Source organism: Triticum aestivum, chromosome 7D (assembly GCF_018294505.1).
Source record: "Triticum aestivum cultivar Chinese Spring chromosome 7D, IWGSC CS RefSeq v2.1, whole genome shotgun sequence".
Taxonomy (NCBI): Eukaryota; Viridiplantae; Streptophyta; class Magnoliopsida; order Poales; family Poaceae; genus Triticum; species Triticum aestivum.
Window position 1 is genome coordinate 630915609 of NC_057814.1, and position 27484 is coordinate 630943092.

Genomic DNA, 27484 nt, shown 5'->3' on the forward strand with positions numbered 1-27484 from the left:
GGTGACTTTAGTGGAATTGTATTATGAGGTATTATCTTTTGACAATCATATTTTGTGGCTACATGCTGGAATCTAAACCATGTAAAAACAGAAGAACTTTCCATAAAATGAACAAACAAACAGTGCCAAGTATGCCACTTGTTGGCAACTCATACATTTGAAAATTGTTAGTTAAATGAAACTAAGGTTCTATTCTTTTAGCATGCATTGCATTGCATTACTAGTTAGACCCGTGAATTGTAGAAACATCTATCAAGATATTTATTGATATTACCATAGGCACTCACGCACACATACACACATACAACGCTATTGTAATAAATCTATGTAACACAAGTTATTTCATATGTGAATTTGTCATTTTTATGCTTTGTTTTATTTAAAGGTTTGATTCAAGTTCACGAAATGCTCTAGACTAAATTCTAAAAAATAATACAATTTCAAAACAAAATAGAGTTCTACATTAATATTTCTGTGTTCATAATTATAGAATTTGAGTTATATGTAACATCCCAAATTTTCAATTGGAATGTTATACATTAGATCATCATGCATATCATATTTTATTGCATTTTGATTTGTGATCCTAGAAATTTCACGCAACTCAAGGACCCACGGAGAGAGTTGGGGATTTCGTTATTTTCATATTTGGGTTTTCTCAAATTTTGAAAATAGGATCATTTGTTTTAATTATTTTTCTCTCCGAAAATATTTCATATCAAAATATATGAGATGGGATAAAATGACTTCTTCACAAATAATGAAATATTGGAGGAAAAATATTAAAAACAAATATTTGATTTTATTTGGATTTTATTTGATTTTATTCGAATTAGGAAAAATACGCATTTTTCAAAATTGCATTTTAGGCCCAAATAAATGTTCATCTTGTCCGGCTTATTTTTAGAGGATGGGGAAAATTTACTTCGGGATTTTTGGAGTCCGTTTATTATTTCTTTTCTTACTTTTTTGCATGTCCGAATTATTATTTTTTAAAGTCAACCGCCTTACGGGCCGTGTCCGACCCGGACACCTCAGCCTGGCCGGCCTTTAAAGCCGCAGCCCGTGCCCCGCCTCAGCCCAAGTCGCCGCCGCCGCGAAACCCTAGCCGCCGCTGCCGCCCGCGCCGCCGCCGCCGCCCCGCGCCGCCCCGCCGCCCCGCGCCTTGCCGCCCGACCCGCCACCCGCCGGAGCCCCGCCGCCGTCCGCCGCCACCCGCCGGAGCCGCTCGCCGCCGTCGCCGTCACACGAACCGAGGTAGCCGCCGGTTTTTCTTGAAAAACCGTTCGGTTTATTTCGAAACCGAGATGCGTTTTTTTATATTAGATCGGTTTATTTTTTCCGGTTTAGTTAAATAGCGAACGCCCGTTCGTTCGTTCATTTAAACGAACGGTTTTCGTTTTTTTACAGACAGCGAATGCTCGATCGTTAGCCTGTTCGTCAGTTTTTCTTTTTCTTGGATTTTTCGCGATTATTCCTGATCGCGATTTCCGATCTGTTTTTCGTTTTAGTATAACTTTTCGCTCATTTATCGGAATCAGGCGATTCAAGCGTCTAGAGTTTTGTCTCGAAATTCTCTTTCCGTTTAACCAACTCAAACAAGTTTTTGCTAATGTAAAATTTGACTTAGATCCAGATTAGTAAACGAAGCTTGTTTCTTTCGCCGTTTGACCTTCGTTGCTTCGTTTGAATTGATTCTTTTTGCAAACCGGAGTTCTTAAGTTGAACTTTCTGGTTAGATCTCTTATTTTGAGTTTTATTTCATGCACCCTTGCTTGATTGCTTATGTATGTATTGTTTGTTTGCGATAGAGTACCCGGAGTGCGAAGCGTGCTACTACGAGTCTCTAGGTTTCACGGATCATCAGCAAGGCAAGTAACACTTTGATCATACTTTTCATCATCCAGTTTTATTGCATTAGATCAATCCTCAAACAGTTGCATGATTAGGATCTGATTAATATGTGGGTTTTGGGAAGTAGATGAGGTAGTACCTATTGTCCTGTTTACTATCAAACCTTTGGGAGTTACTTCTACGTTTGCTTATATTGCTATGCTATGCTATGCTCGTAGACGTGGATTGGGTTTGAGTGAATTCTTCATGACAGATGTGAGATTATTAATTTATGGTTCAACTTAAGGTGGCTACTTTAATTTACATCTGGGTGGATTGAGGCACCTGGAGAAACCAGTGTTGTCTGTATTTTTGGATATCCCGGAGTACCCGTGTGATCATTCTATGGACCGCCACCCAGACTCAAAGGGATCATGAGATTATTCATGCTAGAAACTTCCGTGTGCAGCCACAAGCTATTATGGGCTCTAGCATAGTTGAGTAGGTACATGACCTCTTGAAGAGGTGGGCTAGCAGATGTAGGGGAAAGTAGGTGTAACTGTCCACCCGGAGTAAAGAGTAGTGTTTCTGAAAGACTGTGTCTCGGTCATCCGTTTCTCAAACACCATGTAGTGCGAGAAATCAAGCGGAGGCGATCGAGTCTTGTGGGGAAAAGTGCACAAACCTCTGCAGAGTGTACAAACTAATCATGATTAGCCGTGTCCCCGGTTATGGACATCTTGAGTATCTAATTCTTGGATTATCATGTGAATCTCATCATCATGTTACTTAATTTAATTTGATTGGGTTAATCACGTTCTTAATTGGGATTGAGTTGGAGGTACCTTCTCAATGTTTAACAACCACCATGATAGTTAAATAAAATTTATTCCTTTGTGGTAGGGAAAAATTGGCTTTTCGCAAAACTGTAACCATAGAGCTTTCCACCAGCCAAATATGCATGTAGTGATAGCATTATTCTGTTCATTACTCTCTATGTGTTACCTTGCCAGCATATTCCATGTGCTGACCCGTTTTCGGGCTGCAACGTATCATGTTGCAGACTTTTCAGGCGATGAGTAAGGACCCTTAGGTCGTGGTCTTATACTCAGTGATGCTGTTGGAGTTGATGGACTCACTTTATCTTCCAAGCCTTCCGCTGTTATCGTATTTTAGATGGCCTTAAGCCATATTTATTGTATTGAGTTCTCTTGAACTATTCAATGTAATAAGTGTGTGATTGCTACTCTGTTATAAATCCTTCAAAGTACTGTGCGTGTCAGCATTACCGATCCAGGGATGACACTGATGCACAGAGACTAGACTGTTTGAGGTCTGGTCGCTACAGAGATGGTATCAGAGCACATGCTGACTGTAGGACACGACCACTAAGCTAAAGCCCTAGATCACTACTCTCTTCTCATTTCTGACTCCTCTCCTTTCTTCCACTCTTTTAGGATGGCGGATGCAAGGAACAAGTTAGCGCAACCAGATGAGGATACACCTTTTGGACGACACTTGAAGGAAGTTACTAAGTACCTGAACATCGGAATACCAAGCTTCACCGGAACTTACAACGCCACACTACCAGAAGAGGAGCGCTGGATGATTCAAGTTCAAGTTCCAGGAAGGACGTTCACGCCAATCACTGAGCCCATAGAGTTTTCCTTTGATGCACCAACCTGGAGTCTAGGAAAGAGCATGGCAGCCCACATCACCATGGGACGCATTGGAGAAGTGTAACACAATGATCTCAAGGATACTATCTATCAGATTTGTGGGCGCCGAGACGAGCAATGGGAGATGATCAATACCAGGAAGGATAGATCTATTGCAGCTTTCATCCAGGAGTTAAACCAGCACATTCGTCGCCAGGAGAACCAGATGTGCGCAGACATGATAGAACTGAAGAAGGCAAAGACTAGGATCATGGAACTGGAGGAAGAACTCAAGGCTACACGTGAGGATTATATGGAGGAAATCGTCGCACCGGTGGAGAAGAATGACGACCTGACAAAAAAGCTAGGAGTTTTCATGGGAGACCCAGCACCAGGAGGAGATGATGACGATTCTACTTGCCCGGAGAATTACATCATCATTGATGACACCAACTCGGACCCCAGTGAGGATGATTTGGAGGATGAAGCCGGAGCAGATATCATGGAGTCTTCGACTGAGCAATTTTTCTAGTAGACCACCAAATTAGTAGTATTATTCCACCATGTATATATTATAGTCCAAGCACTTTGTAACGATAGTTAGATCGATTGTATGCCTTGTTTGAATTGATTGGAGTGATATGATTGTGTTTGTCTCATGTGCATATGGGTAGTGTTTTCCCTCTAGACCTCATTCTATTCTATTTTCTCATCTTTTCTAAACCATCAGATGCCTCTGAGACGCGACACCGGATTTGTTTTCCCACCGGAGATCACTCAGTTGATTCAGCAGCAGAATGCCCTGATGCAAGTGCTAGTTCAAAACCAAGGCAACAACAACAACAACCCACCACCACCACCACCTGTTGATCACTTAGCCCGATTTCTTAGGCTGAATCCGCCAGTGTTTTCCAGTAGCACCGAGCCGATTGTGGCAGATGATTGGCTACGCAAGGTTGGAAGCGGAGAGAGTGCGTTTTGCCGCACATCAGCTTGATGGACCCGCAGCATCATGGTGGGAGAATTACACAGCCACTCACCCCATTGACACTGTCACATGGGACCAGTCAGCAAGCTTTCCGTACTGCCCATGTTTCAGTAGGAGCTATGGCCATGAAGAAGCGTGAGTTTCGCAACTTACGCCAAGGAGGACGTACCGTTGGCCAGTACGTGGAGGATTTTAGTAAGTTAGCACGTTATGCCCCAGATGACGTTGCTACGGATGCAGCTAAGCAGGAGAAGTTTCTGGAAGGACTGAATGATGAGCTGAGCATGCAGTTGATGGTGGCAACTTTTAACAACTACCAGGAGTTGGTAGATAGAGCTCTCATGATTGAAGGGAAGCAGCAGCAGATTGAGAGTCGTAAGAGGAAGTATGGACAAGGAAAGTACAGTACAGGAGTTCACCAGAAGCCTCGTTTTACCCCGAACTCGGGAGGACACCTTCAGCATAACCATGGAGGTCACATTCACAATGGAGGAAGTTCGCACAATCATAGTGGCCCCGAGAATGGCAATGGGAACGGAGGAAGCAACGGACAGAACCGTACCAACCCATCAACCCCAGCCAAGAGGGATCTAAGCCACGTTACCTGTTTCAAGTGCTAGGAGACTGGACATTATGCCACTGATTGTCCAGAAGCAAAGAATGGAAATGGCAATGGAATCTCGGGGAAGAAGCTGAACCCTTTCAACAGGGGATAGGTGAACCACATTAATGTGGAGGAGGTTGAAGCACAGCCTGATGCAGTAATAGGTAAGTTCTTGGTTAAGTCATTTACTGCAATCGTTCTTTTTGATACTGGTGCATCACATTCATACATATCAAGGGGATTTGTGGATAAGTTTAAGTTGCCCACCAAAGTTCTTAGAACACCTATCTTAGTAACCTGGCCAGGAGCAGAGTATATGGCAAGCCAAGGATGTTTTCAGTTGCCATTGGCCATAGGTAGGCATGTTTTCCCCTCAGACCTAATAGTTTTGGAGTCACAAGGTTTGGATGTAATTTTGGGAATGGATTGGCTATAGATGTATGGAGGAAACATCAATTGCTCTAGTAAGACGATTTTGCTTACTACCCCAGAAGGAAGAAGGATTAAGTATGTATCCCGACATGTGCCGAAGAGGACTCAAGTGAATTCCTTATCAGGAGTTCTACAGGAGGAAGTACCAGTGGTGAAGGAATTCCCTGACGTATTTCTAGAGGAGTTGCCAGGCATGCCACCGGATAGAGACATCGAGTTTTTGATTGAGCTTTTGCCAGGCACTAGGCCAATATCTAAGAGACCGTATAGGATGCCCGCTAAGGATTTGGAAGAAATTAAGAAGCAGATTAAGGAGTTACTGGATAAAGGATATATTCGCCCAAGTTCGTCACCTTGGGGATCACCCGTACTTCTAGTGGAGAAGAAAGATGGATCGTTGATGATGGTTGTTGATTATCGTGGATTGAATGAAGTAACAATCAAGAAGAAGTACCCACTGCCGATGATCAATGATCTGTTTGACCGACTACAAGGAGCTAAAGTATTTTCCAAGATTGATTTGCGATCAGGATACCACCAGTTGAAGATTCAAGAGCAGGATATACCCAAGACAGCTTTTACCACAAGGTATGGGCTATATGAGTACACCGTTATGTCATTTGGCCTGACTAATGCACCTGCCTAATTCATGAACATGATGAACAAAGTGTTTATGGAGTTTTTGGATAAGTTCGTCGTAGTGTTCATTGATGATATTCTGGTCTATTCGAAGAATGAAGAAGAGCATAAGGAGCATTTGCGTTTGGTACTTGGAAAGCTTAGAGAACATCAGTTATATGCCAAGTTCAGCAAGTGCGAGTTTTGGTTAAAGGAAGTTGGATTCCTTGGACATGTTATATCCGGAGAAGGAATAGCAGTAGATCCCACCAAGGTTAACACTGTGACAAATTGGGAAGCACCCACGACAGTTGGAGAAATCCGGAGTTTTCTTGGACTCGCAGGATATTACCGGAGATTCATCGAGAATTTCTCGAAGATTGCAAAGCCTATGACGGAGTTGTTAAAGAAGGACACCAAATTCATTTGGACTGAGGAATGTGAGGCTAGTTTCCAGGAATTGAAGAAACGTTTGGTTACAGCGCCAGTGTTGATTCTGCCAGATCAACGCAAGGATTATGAAGTATATTGCGACGCTTCTCGTCGAGGACTTGGAGCAGTGCTAATGCAGGAGGGAAGAGTTGTTTCATATGCCTCACATCAGCTTAAACCCCATGAGTTGAATTATGCTACACATGATTTGGAGTTAGCAGCCGTAGTGCATGCGTTGAAGACATGGAGACATTTTCTCATCGGAAACCATTGTGAGGTGTACACGGATCACAAAAGTTTGAAGTACATTTTCACGCAGAAGGAGTTGAATCTCAGGCAAAGGAGATGGTTGGAGCTCATTAAGGATTATGATATGAGATTGCATTATCACCCAGGGAAGGCTAACATAGTAGCCGATGCGTTGAGCCGCAAGAGCCATGTCAACACGCTCATGACCGGAGAGTTACCCAAGAAGTTAGCAGAGGATCTTCGTGAACTATGTTTGGAAATAGTTCCAAGAGGTTTTGTAGCAGCATTGGAGATTCAGTCTACTTTGATGGATAAGATCAGAGAAGCTCAGAAAACAGACAAGGAAATTGCTGAGATAAAGGAAAGGATGAGTAAAGGAAAAGCCAAGGGATTTCGTGAGGATGAACACGATACCTTATGGTTTGAGGACCGCGTTTATGTGCCCAATGATCCGGAGATCAGGAAGTTGATTCTGCAAGAGGCCCATGATTCACCATATTCGATTCACCCAGGAAATACCAAGATGTATTTGGATTTGAAGGATACTTTCTGGTGGACCGGAATGAAGAAGCATATTCCAGAGTATGTAGCAGTTTGTGATGTATGTCAGAGAGTAAAGGCAGAGCATCAGAAGCCAGCAGGATTGCTACAACCATTGTCGATACTCGAATGGAAGTGGGATAAGCTAGGCATGGATTTTATCATAGGATTGCCCAAGACTCGTTCAGGCTATGACTCGATATGGGTTGTAGTCGATCGTTTGACAAAGGTAGCTCATTTCATCCCAGTATAGACCACTTATACAAGTGCTAAGTTTGCAAAGATATACATGACCAGGATCGTATGTCTGCATGGAGTTCCGAGGACCATTGTATCAGATAGAGGAACCCAGTTTACTTCAAAGTTTTGGAATCAGTTGCACGAGACTTTGGGTACCAGGCTAGAGTTCAGTACAACCTTTTATCCACAGACAGATGGACAGACCGAGAGAGTCAATCAGATTTTGGAAGACATGCTGAGAGCTTGTGCGCTAGATTATGGATCTAGTTGGGACGACAATTTGCCATATGCAGAGTTCTCTTACAACAACAGTTATCAATCCAGTTTGAAGATGGCCCCTTTCGAAGCTCTGTATGGAAGGAGGTGCAGGACACCGTTGTTGTGGGACGAAGTTGGAGACCGCCAGTTGTTTGGACCAGATTTGATTAAAGAGTCTGAACAGAAAGTGAAGTTGATTCGCGATAGGCTCAAGGTAGCCCAGTCCAGGCAGAAGAGTTATGCAGATTCTAAACACAAGGAGACAGTTTACGAAGTCGGAGACAGAGTTTATCTTCGAGTATCACCACTTCGAGGAGTAAAGCGCTTTGGAGTTAAGGGAAAGTTAGCGCCACGTTTTGTAGGACCATACAAAGTTTTGGAGCGTATGGGGGAAGTTGCTTACAAGTTGGAATTGCCCGAAGGATTGTCGGGAGTTCACGATGTGTTCCATGTTTCTCAGCTAAAGAAGTGCCACGCAGAGATGGCTGAGATACCACTGAGAGATACAGTGCCATTGGAAGCGATTCAGCTGGATAGTGACTTGACCTATGAGGAGAAACCAGTTAAGATTCTTGAGTATGCCAGCCGAGTCACCCGCAGCAAGGATATCAAGTTTTGCAAAGTTCAATGGAGTCACCATACCGAGGATGAAGCCACCTGGGAGCGAGAGGAAGATCTACGGAAGGACCACTCTCACCTATTTTCTAGCCAACCCGAATCTCGAGGGCGAGATTCATCTTAAGGGGGTAGGTTTGTAACATCCCAAATTTTCAATTTGGAATTTTATACATTAGATCATCATGCATATCATATTTTATTGCATTTTGATTTGCGATCCTAGAAATTTCACGCAACTCAAGGACCCACGGAGAGAGCTGGGGATTTCGTTATTTTCATATTTGGGTTTTCTCAAATTTTGAAAATAGAATCATTTGTTTTAATTATTTTCCTCTCCGAAAATATTTCATATCAAAATATATGAGAGGGGATAAAATGACTTCTCCACAAATAATGAAATATTGGAGGAAAAATATTAAAAACAAATATTTGATTTTATTTGGATTTTATTTGATTTCATTCGAATTAGGAAAAATACGCGTTTTTCAAAGTTGCATTTTAGGCCCAAATAAATGTTCATCTTTTCCGGCTTATTTTTAGAGGACGGGAAAAATTTATTTCGGAAATTTTGGAGTCCGTTTAGTATTTCTTTTCTTACATTTTCTACATGTCCGATTTCTTTTTAAAAGTCAACCGCCTTACGGGCCGTGTCCGACCCGGACACCTCAGCCCGGCCGGCCTTTAAAGCCGCGGCCCGAGCCCCGCCTCAGCCCAAGTCGCCGCCGCCGCTGCCCGCGCCGCTGCCGCCCCGCTGCCGCCCCGCGTCGCCCCGCCGCCCGACCCGCCGCCCCGCGCCCTGCCGCCCGGCCCGCCACCCGCCCGAGCCCCGCCGCCGTCCGCCGCCGCCGCCGAAGCCCCGCCGCCTCTCGCCCGACGCCGCCACCTGCCGGAGCCGCTCGCCGCCGCCGCCGTCACACGAACCGAGGTAGCCGCCGGTTTTTCTCGAAAAACCGTTCGGTTTATTTCGAAACCGAGATGCGATTTTTATATTAGATCGGTTTTTTTTCCGGTTTAGTTAAATAGCGAACGCCCGTTCGTTCGTTCGTTTAAACGAACGGTTTTCATTTTTTTACAGACAGCGAATGTTCGATCGTTAGCCTGTTCGTCAGTTTTTTTTTCTCGGATTTTTCGCGATTATTCCTGATCGCGATTTCCGATCTGTTTTTCGTTTTAGTATAACTTTTCGCTCGTTTATCGGAATCAGGCAATTCAAGCGTCTAGAGTTTCGTCTCGAAATTCTCTTTCCGTTTAACCAACTCAAACAAAATTTGACTTAGATCCAGATTAGTAAACGAAGCTTGTTTCTTTCGCCGTTTGACCTTCGTTGCTTCGTTTGAATTGATTCTTTTTGCAAACCGGAGTTCTTAAGTTGAACTTTCTGGTTAGATCTCTTATTTTGAGTTTTATTTCGTGCACCTTGCTTGATTTCTTATGTATGTATTGTTTGTTTGCGATAGAGTACCCGGAGTGCGAAGCGTGCTACTACGAGTCTCTAGGTTTCACGGATCATCAGCAAGGCAAGTAACACTTTGATCATACTTTTCATCATCCAGTTTTATTGCATTAGATCAATCCTCAAACAGTTGCATGATTAGGATCTGATTAATATGTGGGTTTTGGGAAGTAGATGAGGTAGTACCTATTGTCCTGTTTACTATCAAACCTTTGGGAGTTACTTCTACGTTTGCTTATATTGCTATGCTATGCTATGCTCGTAGACGTGGATTGGGTTTGAGTGAATTCTTCATGACAGATGTGAGATTATTAATTTATGGTTCAACTTAAGGTGGCTACTTTAATTTACATCTGGGTGGATTGAGGCACCTGGAGAAACCAGTGTTGTCTGTATTTTTGGATATCCCGGAGTACCCGTGTGATCATTCTATGGACCGCCACCCAGACTCAAAGGGATCATGAGATTATTCATGCTAGAAACTTCCGTGTGCAGCCACAAGCTATTATGGGCTCTAGCATAGTTGAGTAGGTACATGACCTCTTGAAGAGGTGGGCTAGCAGATGTAGGGGAAAGTAGGTGTAACTGTCCACCCGGAGTAAAGAGTAGTGTTTCTGAAAGACTGTGTCTCGGTCATCCGTTTCTCAAACACCATGTAGTGCGAGAAATCAAGCGGAGGCGATCGAGTCTTGTGGGGAAAAGTGCACAAACCTCTGCAGAGTGTACAAACTAATCATGATTAGCCGTGTCCCCGGTTATGGACATCTTGAGTATCTAATTCTTGGATTATCATGTGAATCTCATCATCATGTTACTTTATTTAATTTGATTGGGTTAATCATGTTCTTAATTGGGATTGAGTTGGAGGTACCTTCTCAATGTTTAACAACCACCATGATAGTTAAATAAAATTTATTCCTTTGTGGTAGGGAAAAATTGGCTTTTCGCAAAACTGTAACCATAGAGCTTTCCACCAGCCAAATATGCATGTAGTGATATCATTATTCTGTTCATTACTCTCTATGTGTTACCTTGCCAGCATATTCCATGTGCTGACCCGTTTTCGGGCTGCAACGTATCATGTTGCAGACTTTTCAGGCAACGAGTAAGGAGCCTTAGGTCGAGGTCTTATACTCAGTGATGCCGTTGGAGTTGATGGACTCACTTTATCTTCCAAGCCTTCCGCTGTTATCGTATTTTAGATTGCCTTAAGCCATATTTATTGTATTGAGTTCTCTTGAACTATTCGATGTAATAAGTGTGTGATTGCTACTCTGTTATATATCCTTCAAAGTACTGTGCGTGTCAGCATTACCGATCCAGGGATGACACTGATGCACAGAGACTAGACTGTTTGAGGTCTGGTCGCTACATTATATATCTATGAAATTCCGAGCATAAAACATTGTTAATGCTATTATGTGCTATGTTTTGTTATATATAGTTACTGATAGCCGTTTCAATTATAAGATGAAAAATGTATTTGTGTTAAAAAGCAAGCATCGATTTAAAGGCAGTGATTTATAAGGAAGTAAGAAAAATTACTATAAATAAGGAAGAGCACTTTGTGAATGATATGTTCTCTCCACATTCGAAAGTGTCATATAATTCAAAATTGATTAAGCTAACCGCTTGTGATTAGGCTTTGGTTTAGAAGAAGCACGATTCATGAGTAGAGTAGATTCTTATGAAAATGGAAGATAGTGATGGAGTATATTTTGTCTTTGTATAAGAGATTTTTCAAAATATTGTGAAATTTTCTGTTATTTGATTTTAATAGAAGGCAACCATGTAATCCCATTGATGTTGAGGACCACATTAAACTATAAATATAATGCGCCAAAAATCAACATATATCATTTGCAAACGTCGGTTTATTCCCTAGGTCTTTATGTCCCTAGTTGACCTAAATATGCTATGGTTCTGATCTTGATGACTTCAAGTTTGATTACAAAAGTATCAAGTTCAACCTACGATAATCATCTCGGTCATTGTTTTACTGATGTCAATATATATCGAATTTATCTTCTTTAGCAAAATTAACAAGTCACACCATCAAAAACTAATCAAGAGCAAAATATATATTTTGAAATCTGTTGGAAATAGAGCATTAAAAAATATTTTATGAAGTGCACATTATCCTATAAAATTGAGTAAAGGGTGTAGTTGATATCGATGCAATTGACTACGACAAAGATGTAGTTGAGAAGCACAAATTTGCCTTGACAAAAAGACAAATGTGCATTTGAGAATACAAAGATGCAGTCACCCGTGTTTGCATGTGTCAACGGTATCATCTCAACTGCATCGCGTGTCTCAAGTACATCATGTGCTTATTGTGTTTTGCATGTTTACTATATCTCACAAGTTTGGAGCATTTTGTTTGTTTTATTATATAATGTTTACTAGTTAAGAAAGTAGTAAATGTTTACTAGGGAGTCATACTTGTAAACAGAGGCAAACATTTGCATCAAAATATATGTGAAGTAGATATGCCGCGATGAGATCAAACATTAGATACCAAGGACTCCGATGAGCATAATTTCCTTTCAAGCTTTCGATTCACCATACCATTTTATGATTTTATCGTAATAAGCGTTTTATTTTGGTACATGCATACATCGCGTCTAGACCAACATAATCATGAATCTTTTTTGTAGCAGTTAATTTAATGCAATCAACAACTGGTAGAGAGAAGTTATGATAAACAAGACATGATATACTAGTCTACAAGTTGGCAAACCTGAGCTTTGCGAATAACAAAAAAACAAGGCGAATGAGAAGAACCGAAGGAAGAATATGAAAACACTAGTGATTGTTTTCTTTTTCATTTGAGAATAAGAGAACCAAATAAAACGAGGGACTGATGAAAACATCGTCGAGAGATAGGTCGGGTGTTGTTATGTGGGTTCTCTAGGCAATTATTTTGGTAGTTGAGCTCAAGTGGTTTCTTTATTTTGAAAAGAAACACACACAAAAAATATGTACATGCGTCATAATAACTATCACGTGTAGATATGAGAATACACTATGGATGAATGAACAAAATTTAGCGGGCTGGGAGAAGCATTTATCCGCGAGGTTCAAGGGAGAAACAAAGCTTGATGATCTACACTTTTAAATTCAAATATCATCTTCATTATTTCTATTTTAGATCACCATATTTCTTTTGCAGGCGGCATTTGAAATATTTTTCGTAATATCTAACAGGCAGCTTGGAGTGCATTCTAGTAGAAATTCTTTGGATCCTTTAACTTATTAATTTATGTTTTTTAATATTTCTAAAATTAAAGAGCTTACTGGAGCTCAGGTGCTAAAATCCTGTGCTCGTGTTTTACAGCATAATATATAGTCTTTGGCTTGAAGAAACTAAAAGCTACAAAAAAAAAATTTTGCAGCCATCTACGTGCATGTGATTGCATCCATGAACAGAAAACGCTAAAATCATTGGTGGCTTGTTTATTTCTTTCATTCAAGACAACACCATAGCCAACAGCTGGCCCAGAGTAAAAGAGGGGATAGTTTTTCCATAGAAAGCTCACAAGAGGAGAGATGATCGAGAGGGGTGTTGTGCTAGTTGACAGTCCAGGAGAGCCCGTACGCATCTGACCATTGTTACTTGGAAGATGTTTATTGTGATCCACTAGCTTGTGTACCAAAAAAACAAACATTAAAATGTACCTTTTCTACAACTGCTTATTTCTTTTTATTTTATGTTTTGTACATGTGGCTGGTGCTGTTTTTAGTGCAAAGTGGTCGCCATCTGTTCAAAGCTTTTGGTGACTCTTGATGATGGAGAGAAACAACTAGCTGCTCGCGTCGTCGTCCGTCTAAAGGTTCCAAACAACTGGAGATGAAACAAAACGGGAAGAAGATTGCCCCTGCAATGCCACTTAACAGCTTGCGAGGTGTGGCTGCATGCTCAGGGCACAAATGAGGGACAGAACTGGTACCTCATTGTTTAAACATCTGCTGATTCTTTTATATCATGGCTTCGTTCTTTAGCTACATAGTGAGCTAAAGCAACAAAAAGAAAGGAAGGAGGCAAGGTAAGTGTGCACTGCCTCCTCAGGAGGTAGGGCTGTTGTTGAGGCGGGCAATGGCTCCTTGCTGCAACCGGCTCATCGTTGAGGTCATCCAGACTATGCGTAGGGCAGGACAGTCGACAAGACTGGTTGCAACAATATATATGGAGAATGAAACTTTGTGAAAGCGATTAGGTTCGAACACTTTCTGAGAGAGAGACTTATGTAAAGGCGGAACTGTACGTGTTGTGTATTCTATCAATGTCGGTAGACCACGCAAGACCATATAATGGATGCTCCTTTGACAAAAGCAGATATTATCACACAGAGTTCTTATATGTACAAGAATTACACACACCTAGGTACGCAGGAACCAGATCATCAAAGATTAAGAATTGACATGTTAGAAACATATCCTAGTAATCCAGAGGTGGCCCCAAACCCGAAAAAAGGGAAACACAAAAGGAAAGAGAGCAAAACTTTAACAAAAACAAAAGGAGAAAAGGAACAATGAGCAGTGCATAATCATTTTCTTGCATAAGTTTTACTATGATAAGAACTGAAGACGGACACCAAATCTACACGTTCGAATCAAATAACCGTGATGTAGTAAATGCATAGGCCATTTTGACACAACAAGTATTCATATGAAATGGATACGGTTTCACCTTTCTCAGTCACATTAAACGCACAAGCAAGTTAGTGGTTCTATTCTAAAGAGTATAAGAGTGAAACAAATGATTCAAACAAGTGCCTTGACTGAAGATTGTATAGTTAAGTACCTTTTCTTCCTCATTCATGTCGCTGGCAGTCTGCTTTGATGATGATAGGAAGGAACATTTATCGCTGGGCGTGTCCACTGCTTGATCAAATGCATTCATGTACTGTTCAAATTTATATATTAGGTGACAAATCAATAAAATGTTGTATTGCAGAAAAGCTAACCATAACATAAAAAATGTATTGAAAAAATAACTTCATGCCAACAAAATAATGCAGCCTTCAAATAAATTTTGGAAAATACAGTGCCAATTTATGTATCGGTAATGCATGTACTACATATTAGTAACATGTAAGAATCGAGAAAAATAGTAGGTAAACACAGGCAATGTTTGACCATTGTTCCACCACCAAAAAAGATAAAAATATTTGATCATTGTATTGGCAATTTCGAAAGGAAATTTGAGCCCAACTGATTTTCCACGTTGACAAAATGATCAGCTGTTTTAGAAGGGACATTTGAGACCAACTCAGTCCATTATAGGTGACCAAACTGAAAGTAAACTGCACGTAATTGCGCATCAGAAAAGAAATATAAATGTTATGGGATAGCGTCAATTATTTGATATATACTGCTAATTTTGTGCTAGAAGCTTTCCTTATTTGTGAAACATTACCATCAGAATGACGACTTTTTTAACCAATGATAATAAGGACTTGAGAAATATCTCTATCTTGTTTACATCAGTTGCGGAAAATGCTTGTACTCACAAAACAATTTTGAAGGAATCATGAAATAGATTAATCGATAACAAGTTTTTACACATCACTAGATATTACCTCATTACCCATAAATTTTAAGTAGCTATCACCTCCAAAGGCCATCCTGATGAAATGAATCATCTGAAATATTGTAACACAGTAAGTCATATTTACCTAAAGGGACTAGGACACCTTATCTTCAAGGGCTAGCCAGAAATCTAAGTAAAGCTAGAAGGAATGCAATACTTAGAACTAGATAGAACAATTAAATTCACGAATACTTAATAGGAATTTAACCTTTTGAAGTGCAATGCCACGATCTATTGTAGGTGAATCAGGCTCCATGGCCGACATACCGGAATACGTTTCCCATCCCATCAAGAGAAATGCCATAGTCTTGCTGCCAATAATAGACTGAAAATTTATGTGGTAAAAATAACTATACGGTTGTTATTTCAAATAGATGAACACAAAGTTGGCTGTATACAAATGGGAATCCTTGCCCCCTCCCCTCCCAACAATTATCTAGAACCTGTGATGGCTTGTGCTATTATCTGGAGCTTGTGAAGTAACTAAAAGCCCCCCTCCCATCCCCAATTGTTTATTTAATAAAATTGCCAACCACGCAAAGAAAGTGCCCGACATTAGAATGACCTCCCCACCCCAAAGAAACCACACTCACGCACAACAACAAAGGGGAGAAACATACATGATTTTGCCTCTCAGCATACGCAATGAACTTTTCCGGATATCGCCTGTTAGTCAAAGTTTGTGATATTACACTACTCATTGACCACTGTTGATCACCTTTGTTCTCCAAGTATTCAATCCATCTATCGGGAATAGTCATAGCCTGGCGATAGTCAAACCCTAATCCACCTTCATCAACTGGCCAACAAAGAACTGGCATGCCTGAAACATCTACGGCCACAACAATTGCTTCTGGGTAGAGTTTGTGCATTAAATGGTTCGCGAGCATCATATAAACAACTGCATCTACATTGGTATCCAAACCAAAATACTCTTTGTAATTTCCAGTGAATGACATATTGATACCATTTTGATTATATAGCATCGATGTAACCCCAACAAATCGGAAGCCATCAAACATGAATTCGTCCATCCAATATCTCAAATTGGAAAGCAGGAATCTTAGGACCTCCCAATTGGCATAGTTGAACATGCGGCCATTCCACATCTTATTATAGCCCCTGTCTCCTGTGTAGAAATAGGATTCGTGTGCACTTTGTCCAACATCATAGCCATTGAGACCATCTATCACATTATTGCTCGCATGGCTGTGGACAACATCCATCAGAACACACAATCCAAGACTATGTGCCTTGTCAATAAGATATTTGAGGTCGTCTGGTGTGCCTGATCTGCTGCTAACTGCGAAGAAATTCGTCACATAATACCCAAAAGAAGCAGCGTCAGAATGTTCCATGATTCCCATCAACTGAACCGTGTTGTATGTAGTTGCCCTTAAGCGCGGTAACACATTGTCTGCAAATTCCCTGTGTGTGCCTGCTTCAAGCTTTCCACCACTCACCCCCACATGAGCCTCATAGATACGTGGAACATCAGGCTTTGGAGGTCGAGGATGGTTAAATACATACCTGCAAAATGAACAATAAAACTATCATAACACTGCATTATTTTTTGTATTTTATTTTAATTGGGCTTTATTTCGAATTCTTGCTCTCAAGCTACTAGAAGTAGACCTTTCACTAGTTGGTGGATCCCAGTGAACACCATCATATGGAGCTCCAGATTCAGAGGCAGTAACAGTTGCATAACGAATCCATGCTGGAATCCGTTCAACCCATACTCCATCATGCCTAAATCGAAATTTAACCTTGGAATTGTGAGGGATGGCAGGTTTCCCATTGACATGGGAAATCCTGATTGACCAAACGCCAAAGTTATCCTTCGTCATCTTGTGGCCAGAACCATTCCAGTTGTTGAAGTCACCAACTAGTTGTGCTTCCCTAAACCCATAAAGGAGATTTGCAGGTAAATACCAGGATCAACTAAAGATACTGAAGGTGTACCATTGACGGATAGTTGCATGGCAACATGCTCTGTGTTGAACTTACTCTGCTGCAGGGGCCCATTCCCTGTACAGAGATGCACCATGCTCCGTGTTGATCCCAAACTTCAAATAGCCTACATCACATTGAAGGCCAGAAACACAGAGCTAGATATAATGCCTGTACTGGTATAAACAAGTCATTTCGTGATGTGAGCATTTTGAATGCATGAACAAAGGCTTACCTTTAGAGAATTCCTCTAGGCCTCCCTCATGTTTCTCAATCAAAAGTTTCTGTTCAAGGTACCTTTTCATCGTATAGTTGAAGTGGTCTTTGAATTCAGCCAACTTTGGTTCCAGATCATACATGGGAAGGTGGTCAGAACCATATCCATTTGCTGCCGCAATTTTGTTTCCTCGTGCAGTCACGGAAACAGAAGACCTGCTCTTGGCCTTCCATAAATGAATTACAGTTAACTAAAGCAAGTGGCATATTTTGTTTGCGAGTAAAAGCAAGTGGCATATTTGACTAAACAAGCAATGGGGATACAACAAGACCGCTGCTATACACACGACGGTGTGCGGCCGATGTTTGCACGATGGTACTGATCTGACCGTACATGCGTGGCACAAAGTGAAGGCCATCCGCTGGATCACAGTGTCGTCCCATGTTCGGCTAGTGTGTGTCGGCTGCTCGGTAGTACCGATACAACAAATGATCATGTGTGGCCAGTATCCATGAATTAATTATTTGGTTAGTATTGCACAGAATTCTGAAATGAGTTTCTAGATCATGGATCCACCCACACCTATGCTGAAAACCATTGGATCTTAAGCTTAGCAGAGTCTAGGACAAGTAGTTTTCTTTCGGTTCTTTTAGTGCTACTTGCTTCTAAAATAATGCTACCATATCACTTCATACCATGTGGTCATTAAAAAAAAAGACATGCTTGTATTTTTGCACATCACTAGGACTTCCAGGATATTAACAATAGTGAAAAAATATATAAACTAACCAAACTATTATTTCACATGTTCATGTCAACTCCATGCAAATAATAATAATAATTCACCCTTAGTGAAAAACAATCCCTGGTGCTCTAAAAAAGAAAGATGTTGAATACTAAACTTGTTTCCTAACACAAGTCAGATTTTTTGTTCTTTACTTCATGAAGATTTGATCTTTGTGATTTTTACGTCATATTTTTTCAATGACACATTGAGGCACATTAAAAAAATCCAAACAAGTCAAAAGATATGGGGGCGATATTGGATAATGTGTTCAAATAAGTTAAGAGTTATATAGGTATGTTAGTCATCACTTAACAATAAAAAGGGACACGTATATCTCCAAAAAGTCGTCAGAGAATGTGTGATCCGACTGTACGCACAGGTGGACTAGGACACAGAGCAATATTTTTGGTATTGCACATAATCATGTGGCTTGTATCAGACAATCAATTATTTTGACATGATACGTATATACACACATTTAGGTAGTATTGCAACTTACAAATAGTACCCCTAAAGAAAAACTTACAAGTAGTACGGCTGAAAACTTCAAATACTGCAGGATAAAATATGAATCTCAGAAATGTAAAGAAATATAATGGGAATCTCATTCACTTGCTGAACCCAGACCCAAAGCAGTATCCTGCCCAGAAATAAGGAAGGAAACGATGTCTACCTTCCGTGGCCACGACCAGCGAAGTAAAAACGGGACAGCCGGCACCACGCTCAGCCGCTTGCCGCCGCCGCCCTGCTCGAGAGGAGACCCACCGCATCAGGACCTCGCCGGGGCCATGCCGACGGAGAACGCAGAAACAACTAGTAAAACATAACAAATCTCGGCTCACCGCGATGATCCCGGGAGCCGGCCGGTCAGCAGCGGCAGACGGGCGCGGCAGGAGAGAGGAGCTGAGGCAAAGCATCGTCGTCGACGGCGCAACCGAGGGCGGTGGAGCTGTCAGCCTTGGTGGCGGACGAAAGTCCCATCTTCGGTGAAGCTCGGGACCCGGCGTGTGCCTTATAACGGCCGGAAGAGCTTTTCTTTCTGCTTGGCCGCTTCCGGCAGAAGAGTGGAGTAGAAGCAACGAGCTGGAGGCACGAGGACGACGGGGCCAGAGTGCGAGTGGACGGCGGGGGAGAGCCCGTGCTGTTTCTAGGCACGAAACTGCTGTGCACACGACGAGTAGTGCGCACGACACTTCTGGGCGAGCCTGGGCCCTCACTTGTCTAGAACAGCAGAAAAATAAATACAGGCTTTGTCAGATAGCGAGGGCAGGTTGTAGAACAACGTACTCCCTTCATCTGGAAAAACTTGTCCCTCAAATGAATGTTGGTGCTAGATACGTCCATTTGAGAAACAAGTTAGGGACAAGATTTTTCGGACGGAGGGAGTATAAGATTGGATTGAGAAAGAAACTAGGCTTTCGTCCCGCTATACACACACAGGGAGTCCACCGGAGAGTCGACCGGGTAGCCCACCATCTGAGGCCGCTGTCCCAACATCATGTGCCAAACTTCTCACCCATGCCAAAACGAGTTGACGCCACTCACCAGGAAGGGAAGCAGTCACCTCCCATCGAACCCATGGGCCCACTCCATAATAGAAGAGCGGAAGAATGCCACAGCCGCCATGGCACCCTCTGGTAAAAAGCACCCGACGCTCATGGGGATATCCAGATCAGGCAGGGGCAGCGCCCCGCCCTGCACGACGACTAGACGCGTGTCACTTCAGATGGAGCATCGACCAGTGCCCCGTCAGATCTGGCCACTCTAGATCTAGAACGGGGGGGGGGGGGGGGGTAGCCTTGCATCGACAGTCATCACCACCCCCCACGCCTTCGTCAGCCTCTGCCGCCACCTACCGTGGACCACTACCTAGTTGTCGACCCAATACCAAGACGCCCGCATCGGCTGCCCATAGCCACCCTAGCCTGCTAGACCAATGAGGTGCTAGAACAAACTGGCTCGCATGCTTGTAACCTGACACCGCTTCGCTACTTTTCGAAAGTGAAAGAGAAGTTGCTTGTACGAGATTGCGCCTCCCGGCTGGAAACTCCAAAGCCCAACCCACCACCACTGCGCCGCCGCCTCCACCACCCAGATCCATGGACGCCCGCAGCTCCCGTCGCCCGCAGGGCACATCCAGCCGCACCCGCCGCCGCTGCCACCCCAGGCACGCACCGCCACCACGCAGCCCATCACGCCGCCGTCACCCCCTTGCGTCATCACCTCCCTCTTGCGTCATCACCGCCCTGGCACACCATCATGACCCTACACATGTGTTGCATCGGCAGCACCGCCCCGCATCGATCCCACCTTGCGAGGAGACGAGGACGCCCCGCCGCCGGCAACGCCCGTCGGGTTTAGCCCAGCCGTGCCCTTTGGCGGAGTCATGGGAGGAAGAGGGGAGATGACTGGGGGAGGGGGGTTAGACGGCGGGTAGGGTTCCTTCCCCGTTGCAGGTGGGGCAACATGAGAGGGGGCGGTTTCCTTTTTGTTAGTATTATGATGCACCATTGAGAAAAAACATTATCACCACTCGCCATGAGAGACACACCAGTATCCGAAAAGGAAAATCAACGCGTAAGTTTCATGAAACAGTGAGATACATACACAAATTGGGTCTTTATTTAGATACATACAAAAAATTGGGTCTTCTCGTCCTGCGTCTATTGGGAATTCCCCATAGAGAGAAGGTGCACGCTCCATATTCTGCTTACAACATGGAATTAATTGCCACCTCCACAATGAAAATGTCGCGTCATAGATGATTTTTTTGGATGAAACATCTTTTTTCTCGTCATAGGCTCCACATCCACATCATTGCCACCTCCACATCATTTTTGTCAGTAAGTAATTTGGAGAATCAATAATTTTTAGTTCATCCCGTATTACACTCATATACGTTTGACATACATCTAATAGTTCATGCATACACATCTTCACATGACAAGCCCACAAAGAGAACCAACATTTCAACTAAGATTATGAAGTGGGATTACCCTGAGCTCCAGATATTAGAAGCCTAAGAATTTGGTCGGTCTTTGCTTGCTTCTTTCTAACTTCATCCATCTCTTGTTTGGTTTTGGTGAGGAGTGCATCTGATTGCTCTATTTGCCTCCTCATGATGTCAGTTGCATCTCGGAGTGCAGCTGCACCCTGTCTTTCAGCCAGTAGTAGAGCCTCAAGCGCTTGAATAATTGGCAACTTCGATGGGCTTGTCTCTAATTGGGAATTATGTTCAAAGGTGCTTGTGGGACTTATGTGGGAGGGTATCTCGGAAACGGCATCAAATGTTGATCTTGGGGTCGTATGTTGTGCAATCGTAGTTTCAATTGCATCCTATTAAGTTTCAGTTACTAGACATGAGTAAGGTTGAAATAAGTTACAACAGTGAATCATGAAAAACATACTAACTTCTATATGGTAAATTAAATATTAAATATTTTGCATCCTACAATTAGACATGGGAAGCTATATTTCTATACTTGAACTTGCATTAGCTTAAAATGACACGATGCATCTAGACCAATAGGGATATACTCTTTTTAGAAAGGATTGCCTAGACTTTATGTGCTTGTACGTCTAAAACGTAGCAACACTTACCAACCTAGACCTCACATTATACATTGCTGGACATCAAATGAATGCATATTCTGTGTTGCTTGAGTTTTAAGATTTTCATATATCCGCAGACACATAAAGCAAAGCATCGTCAAACATTCATTATGCCAAGGTTTTAAACATCATCATTGGCCTATGGACATGATGCAAAGTTGCTCTAACATGATAAAGAGTTTATATACAATAATACAAGAGGGACACACATTTACAAGATAATAGTCATATGCTTGAGTCTAAGATCGTTTTGCTTCTTCGAGGTTTATACCAACAGTAAAGCAACGGATCCCATCAGAATAGCAAAGTTAAGCATGCTTGGATGAGAGTAGTATTAGAATGGGTGATGCCCTGGAAAGTCATAGTGTTGCATGCTCATTTTTTGGTCAAAGGTTTCCTCCATGCCATCGCCTCGGTCCTGCTCTTCTTCCCCCTCCAGTGGCCTCATCGACGGCAAGAGGAGTGGGGACCCATCTGTCTCATTTTTCTTTTCCTTCACTTTTGTATACCTGGTTGCATCAACGGAGTGTTGGCGGTGATGGCATGTTGGAATAAGGTCTCTTCAGCATGTCTCTACATCAACGACGTTCGATTAGGCACCGATAAAGGGCCTCTAAGAGTTTGCGTCGCCAAATTTGTTGACTGTCTTCGGATTTTGACAATTGATGTGCCTATCAATGAGAGCAAATGGTTGGCTATTTGTGCAGAAACTTCGACATCTTCTTACGTGTTCTTCTACGGCATGATTTGGTATCTCCAACTCTTGTACTGCATGGGGTGATGCACCGACCGATGCTTCTTCAGCGTGTTTTAGATCTTTTCTCAAGCAGAGAGTGGCTATTGCAGTCTTTAAAGCCTAGTATGGCGAGGGTGTTTGTAGGCATCCCTTTCCTTTATTGTCGGTTGAGTGCAATTTTTAATCTCCGAAATATGGTGTACAATCTGAAGAAGGGGGCTAGTATGACTTTTAAGGTAATTTATTTTCTTCTTGTCATTCTGTGTCTAGTTGTCATTCCATTGTACTATTTTTGTTGATAATTATCGGATCTAAGATGCCTTTTGGGTGTCTTTTTTTTTAAAGAAAGATAGTTTTGCTTCTTTGAGGTGACAACTCCAAAAAATTATCTGTTTGCTTGTTCCAGTTGCCAACTAAAATGACATCTTTAGCCCAAAAGTAGGATTTGGTGATAATGACGGGTTATTGGGGTACTAATGATATTCTGGAGTGGATGAGTCGTTTATTAGTCCCAAGGAAATGAAGCAAGGGTGGTTAGAGACCACTCAAGGAAAACAATATAAAAGAAGACTACGTCTTTAAATTTAATCGTAGATTTTTTTTTTCATATCTTTGAGTCATAGGGAAGCTGTACTATTGACAGGAGTCTACCAGACAAGAGTGGAGATTGACGACGTACAAAATCCTACACACTCCGAAAAAGCCTTGTGACAAACCCCAAAAGATACCCTAGGAATTGAGGAATTGCCATTCTTGCCAGCAAAAGGACCCCAAAACATCCCGACCTGCTTGTGTGTGTGTGTGGGTGGGGGGGGGGGGGGGGGGGTCTAGGTTTGGGCTTAATCCTGCAAGTTAAGAGAGTATTTCCCAGAAGGACCCAAGATATCTGGGATGCACGGGAGGCTACAAGCTGATCTGGATTGCCGAGTAACGTTCAAAAATCGAGGACCATACGAAAGGTTGCCATTCTTCCCCAACTGAAGGAGGCGACCACACATTAGCTTTCTATCATTGTTGAGCACTCTGAGCTTCTATCCTCCCTCTACAACCATCAATCCTTGATTCGAGTGAGAGAAAAAGGAACAGTAGATTTGTGATTCCACTTGGCCTCTTTTGAATTTCCCTTGAGTTCTTCCTGAAACTTGTCACTCTAAAGTTTGTGGGGCAACCCTGGATGGTTTGAGTCATCCAAAAGCTTCCAAAGTTGTGGATTTTTTACGATCAATTATAGATGATCGAAGCAGGTTCCAAGTCCGACATACCAACATATGTTTCCATGCCCATCCAGAGAAACTTCATAGTCTTATGGCCAACAATAGACTGAATATTTGTGTGAAGATTAAAGTTGTCGTTTCAACAGACCAACACGAAGTCAATGATATACAACACTGGATCCTTGGACATGCTATGGTCCGTAATACTCCCTACGTCCCAAAATAATTGTCTTTGATTTAGTACAACTTCAGTACAAAGTTGTACTAAAGCAAAGACACTTATTTTGGGATGGAGGGAGTAGATGCTTAGTGGTTACTATGATCATTTGTCTAAACAGAATTGTGATAGCCTATGCAAAGAAGGTACCTAAAGTCATCTACCCAAGTGTTTACATTTATTAAAATTTCCAAACATGCAAAGAAAGTCCCCCACCTTTGAACCATAAGTCCATAGAATAGCTACCCCACCCGAGAAAACATGCACCCATGCACAACAACAAATGAGAAAGAACATACCTGATCTTTGTCCCTGTTATTCAAAGTCTGTGATATTCCACTCATTGACAATTCCTGGGCATCTTTGTTTTTCAAATAGTCGACCCATCTCTCTGGAATAGCCATAGCCTGGCGATAGTCAAACCCTACTCCACCTTCGTCAACTGGCCGACAAAGAACTGGCATGACTGAAACATCTTCAGCAATAATAGTTGCTTCTGGCAGGAGTTTGTGTATTAAATGGTTAGCCAGCATCATATAAATGATTGCATCTACATTTGTATCCAAACCAAAATACTCCTTATAATTTCCAGTGAACGACGTATTGATTCCATGGTGATTGTATAGCATGGATGTGACCCCATCAAATCTGAAGCCATCAAACATGAATTCGTCCATCCAATATCTCAGATTGGAAAGAAGAAATCTTAAGACCTCCCAATTGGTATAGTTGAACAGGCGGCTATCCCACAGTTTATGATAGCCCCTGTCTCCTGCGTAGAAATATGACTCTTGTGCGCTTTGTCCAACATCATAGCCATTTAGACCATCTGTCACATTTTTGCTTGCATGGCTATGGACAACATCCATTAGAACACGCAATCCTAAACTATGTGCCTTGTCAACAAGATATTTGAGGTCCTCTGGAGTGCCTGATTTGCTGCTAACCGCGAAGAAATTTGTCACGTGATACCCAAAAGAAGCATAGTAGGAATGTTCCATGATTGCCATAAGCTGGACTGTGTTGTAGTTCTTTGCCCTTATGCGTGGTAACACATTGTCGGCAAATTCTCTGTATACTTCAGGCTTTTCACCACTCATCCCCACATGCGCCTCATAGATACGTGGAATATCAGGCCTTCGTGGCCGGGGATGCTTAAACACATACCTGCTAAACAAAGATAAAAATATCATGTCACGGCATTATTTATTTTACTTTATTTTAATTGGTTTTACTTAAGTTTCCTGCTCTCAAGTTACTAAAGGTAGACCTTTCACTAGTTGGTGGATCCCAATGAACACCATCGTATGGAGCTCCAAATTTAGAGGTATTAACAATTGTATAACGAATCCATGCAGGAATCCGTTCAACCCATACTCCATCGTGCCTAAATCGAAATTTAACCTTGGAATTGTGAGGGATGGCAGGTTTCCCATCGACATGAGAAATCTTGATTGACCAGACGCCAAAATTATCCTTTGTCATCATGTGCTCAGAACCATTCCAGTTGTTGAAGTCACCAACAAGTTGTGCTTCCCTACAATAAAGTAAAGCCTTGCAAGTGAGTACATGGATCTACTAAAGATAGTGAGAAGTAAGTACTGTCGAAAATAAGAAATCACCTTTAAAAAAACAAGAAATCAGATCATATTTTCTCTGTAGTGCATCATGGATCTGCCTGTTTTAATTGTACGTTAACCCTGGACCATTAACAAGTAGCTGCATGACAATATTTGAACTTACATTGCTGCAGGGGCCCATTCCCGGTATACAGTCGCACCAGGTTCTGCATTGATCCCAAACTTCAAATAGCCTAGATATGTTCACACCAAAGGCCAGAAACAGAGTTAATTACTATGTGCTGTGGGCATCACAAATACCAGCATCTCGAATGCATGAACAAGAGCTAACCTCTGGAGAATTCTTCAAGGCTTCCCTCATGTTTCTCAATCAAATGTTTCTGGTAATGATACCTTCTCATCCTGTAGTTGAAGTGGTTCTTGAATTCGGCCAACTTCGGGTCCAGATCGTATATTGGAAGGTGGCTGACACCATCTTCTGTTGCCACAGTTTTGTTCTCCCGCGCAGTCTCGGGAACAGAAATCTTGCTATTGGCCTTGCATATATGAACGACTAATGACAGTTAAAGCGAGCGGCAGATTAGAACTGAACAAGCAGTAGTAGAGATACAGCAGATAATCATGTGCCTATATCAGTTAACTATATTTATGTCACAAATGCAGCAACTAATTGGTTGATACATTCATCACAGATTATGCACATTTCGGTTGTATAACAAGTAGCACGTCTGAAATTTTATACTGCATCAGAGGTTATACTTCTATGTATTGATCCCACATACATAAAGAAATTTGATTGAAATCACATCCACTTGTTGAAACATTTTAGACCCAAAACGGTGTTTAGTGGACGAATTCCGGTGTATTAGTAGTACTCCGTATTACATTTTGCACAAGATTTCCAGCGGATCTTGATAGGCAGAGAAGAGGTTTACCTTCAGTGGCCACGACCAGCGAAGCGAAGACGGCACGGACACCACGCTCAGCCGCACACTGCCGCCGGCGCCGCCGCCGCCCTGCAGGCGACCGGTCAGCATCGTCGCATCAGGGCCGTCAAGAACCTCGCCATGGGCAAGCATAAAGGAGAACGTTAAAAGAATAAAACAGAACAGATCTCTGCTCACCGAGTTCCCCGGACCGGGCCGGTCGGCAGTGGGAGAGGTTCGCGGCCGGAGAGAGGGCAGGGAGGAGGAGGAGGCGAGGCACAGCATCGTCGTCCACGGCACGGCGGGGGTGTCGGCGGAGCTCGTGGCCCGGCGTGCTTTCGAGCGGCCGGAGGAGGAGCGTGGCGCCGGAGACGGAACGGGAGAGTGGAGTGCAGAGTGGTAGCAACTGACGAGGGGAGGCACGAGGAAGACGAGGCGGATCTGTGGGCCCGGGCGGGCCGGGTGCCACGTGGACGGTCGGGGAGTGCCCGTGCGTAACAGGCAAGCGGTAAAGCCAGTGAAAAAGTCTGGGCCCTCACGTGCCTCTCTCCCAGCTTTCGTCAGTTTGCGACTTGCCTAAAAAAATTCACTTTGCGACATTGCGAGAGGTTTCTGAAGAAAAAAAAGTTTGAGAGAGAGAGAGAGAGAGCCTTTCTAGAACAGACAGGATGCATAGTGACATTCCTTGTTTGGATATCATATGATCATGTTCTGATGAATTTT

At 42.6% G+C, this 27484-nt stretch overlaps 2 protein-coding genes across 2 annotated transcripts in view; both read right to left on the bottom strand.

The window, feature by feature from the left end:
• Positions 1-19408, bottom strand: part of LOC100270653 (1,4-alpha-glucan-branching enzyme, chloroplastic/amyloplastic) — a 28702-nt gene extending 9294 nt beyond the window's left edge. Inside the window, exons 1-9 of the mRNA XM_044586367.1 lie at positions 19319-19408; positions 19150-19221; positions 17708-17915; positions 17530-17599; positions 17155-17421; positions 16140-17049; positions 15728-15844; positions 15509-15571; positions 14731-14832 (exon numbers count right to left, since the gene is read on the bottom strand). Of these exons, the coding sequence (XP_044442302.1) occupies positions 14731-14832; positions 15509-15571; positions 15728-15844; positions 16140-17049; positions 17155-17421; positions 17530-17599; positions 17708-17915; positions 19150-19221; positions 19319-19393 (1884 nt within the window). The 5' untranslated portion in view covers positions 19394-19408. The remainder of the gene's footprint in view (positions 1-14730; positions 14833-15508; positions 15572-15727; positions 15845-16139; positions 17050-17154; positions 17422-17529; positions 17600-17707; positions 17916-19149; positions 19222-19318) is intronic.
• Positions 19409-21143: 1735 nt separating this feature from the next.
• Positions 21144-27143, bottom strand: LOC123168481 (1,4-alpha-glucan-branching enzyme, chloroplastic/amyloplastic). The gene is made up of 7 exons (XM_044586368.1): positions 26960-27143; positions 26771-26851; positions 26167-26371; positions 25999-26068; positions 25526-25792; positions 24555-25422; positions 21144-21812 (listed from the first exon to the last, which is right to left on the bottom strand). Exons 1-7 carry the CDS (start codon positions 27044-27046, stop codon positions 21456-21458), a joined length of 1935 nt encoding a protein of 644 aa, XP_044442303.1. The 5' UTR covers positions 27047-27143; the 3' UTR covers positions 21144-21455.
• Positions 27144-27484: the final 341 nt, after the last annotated feature.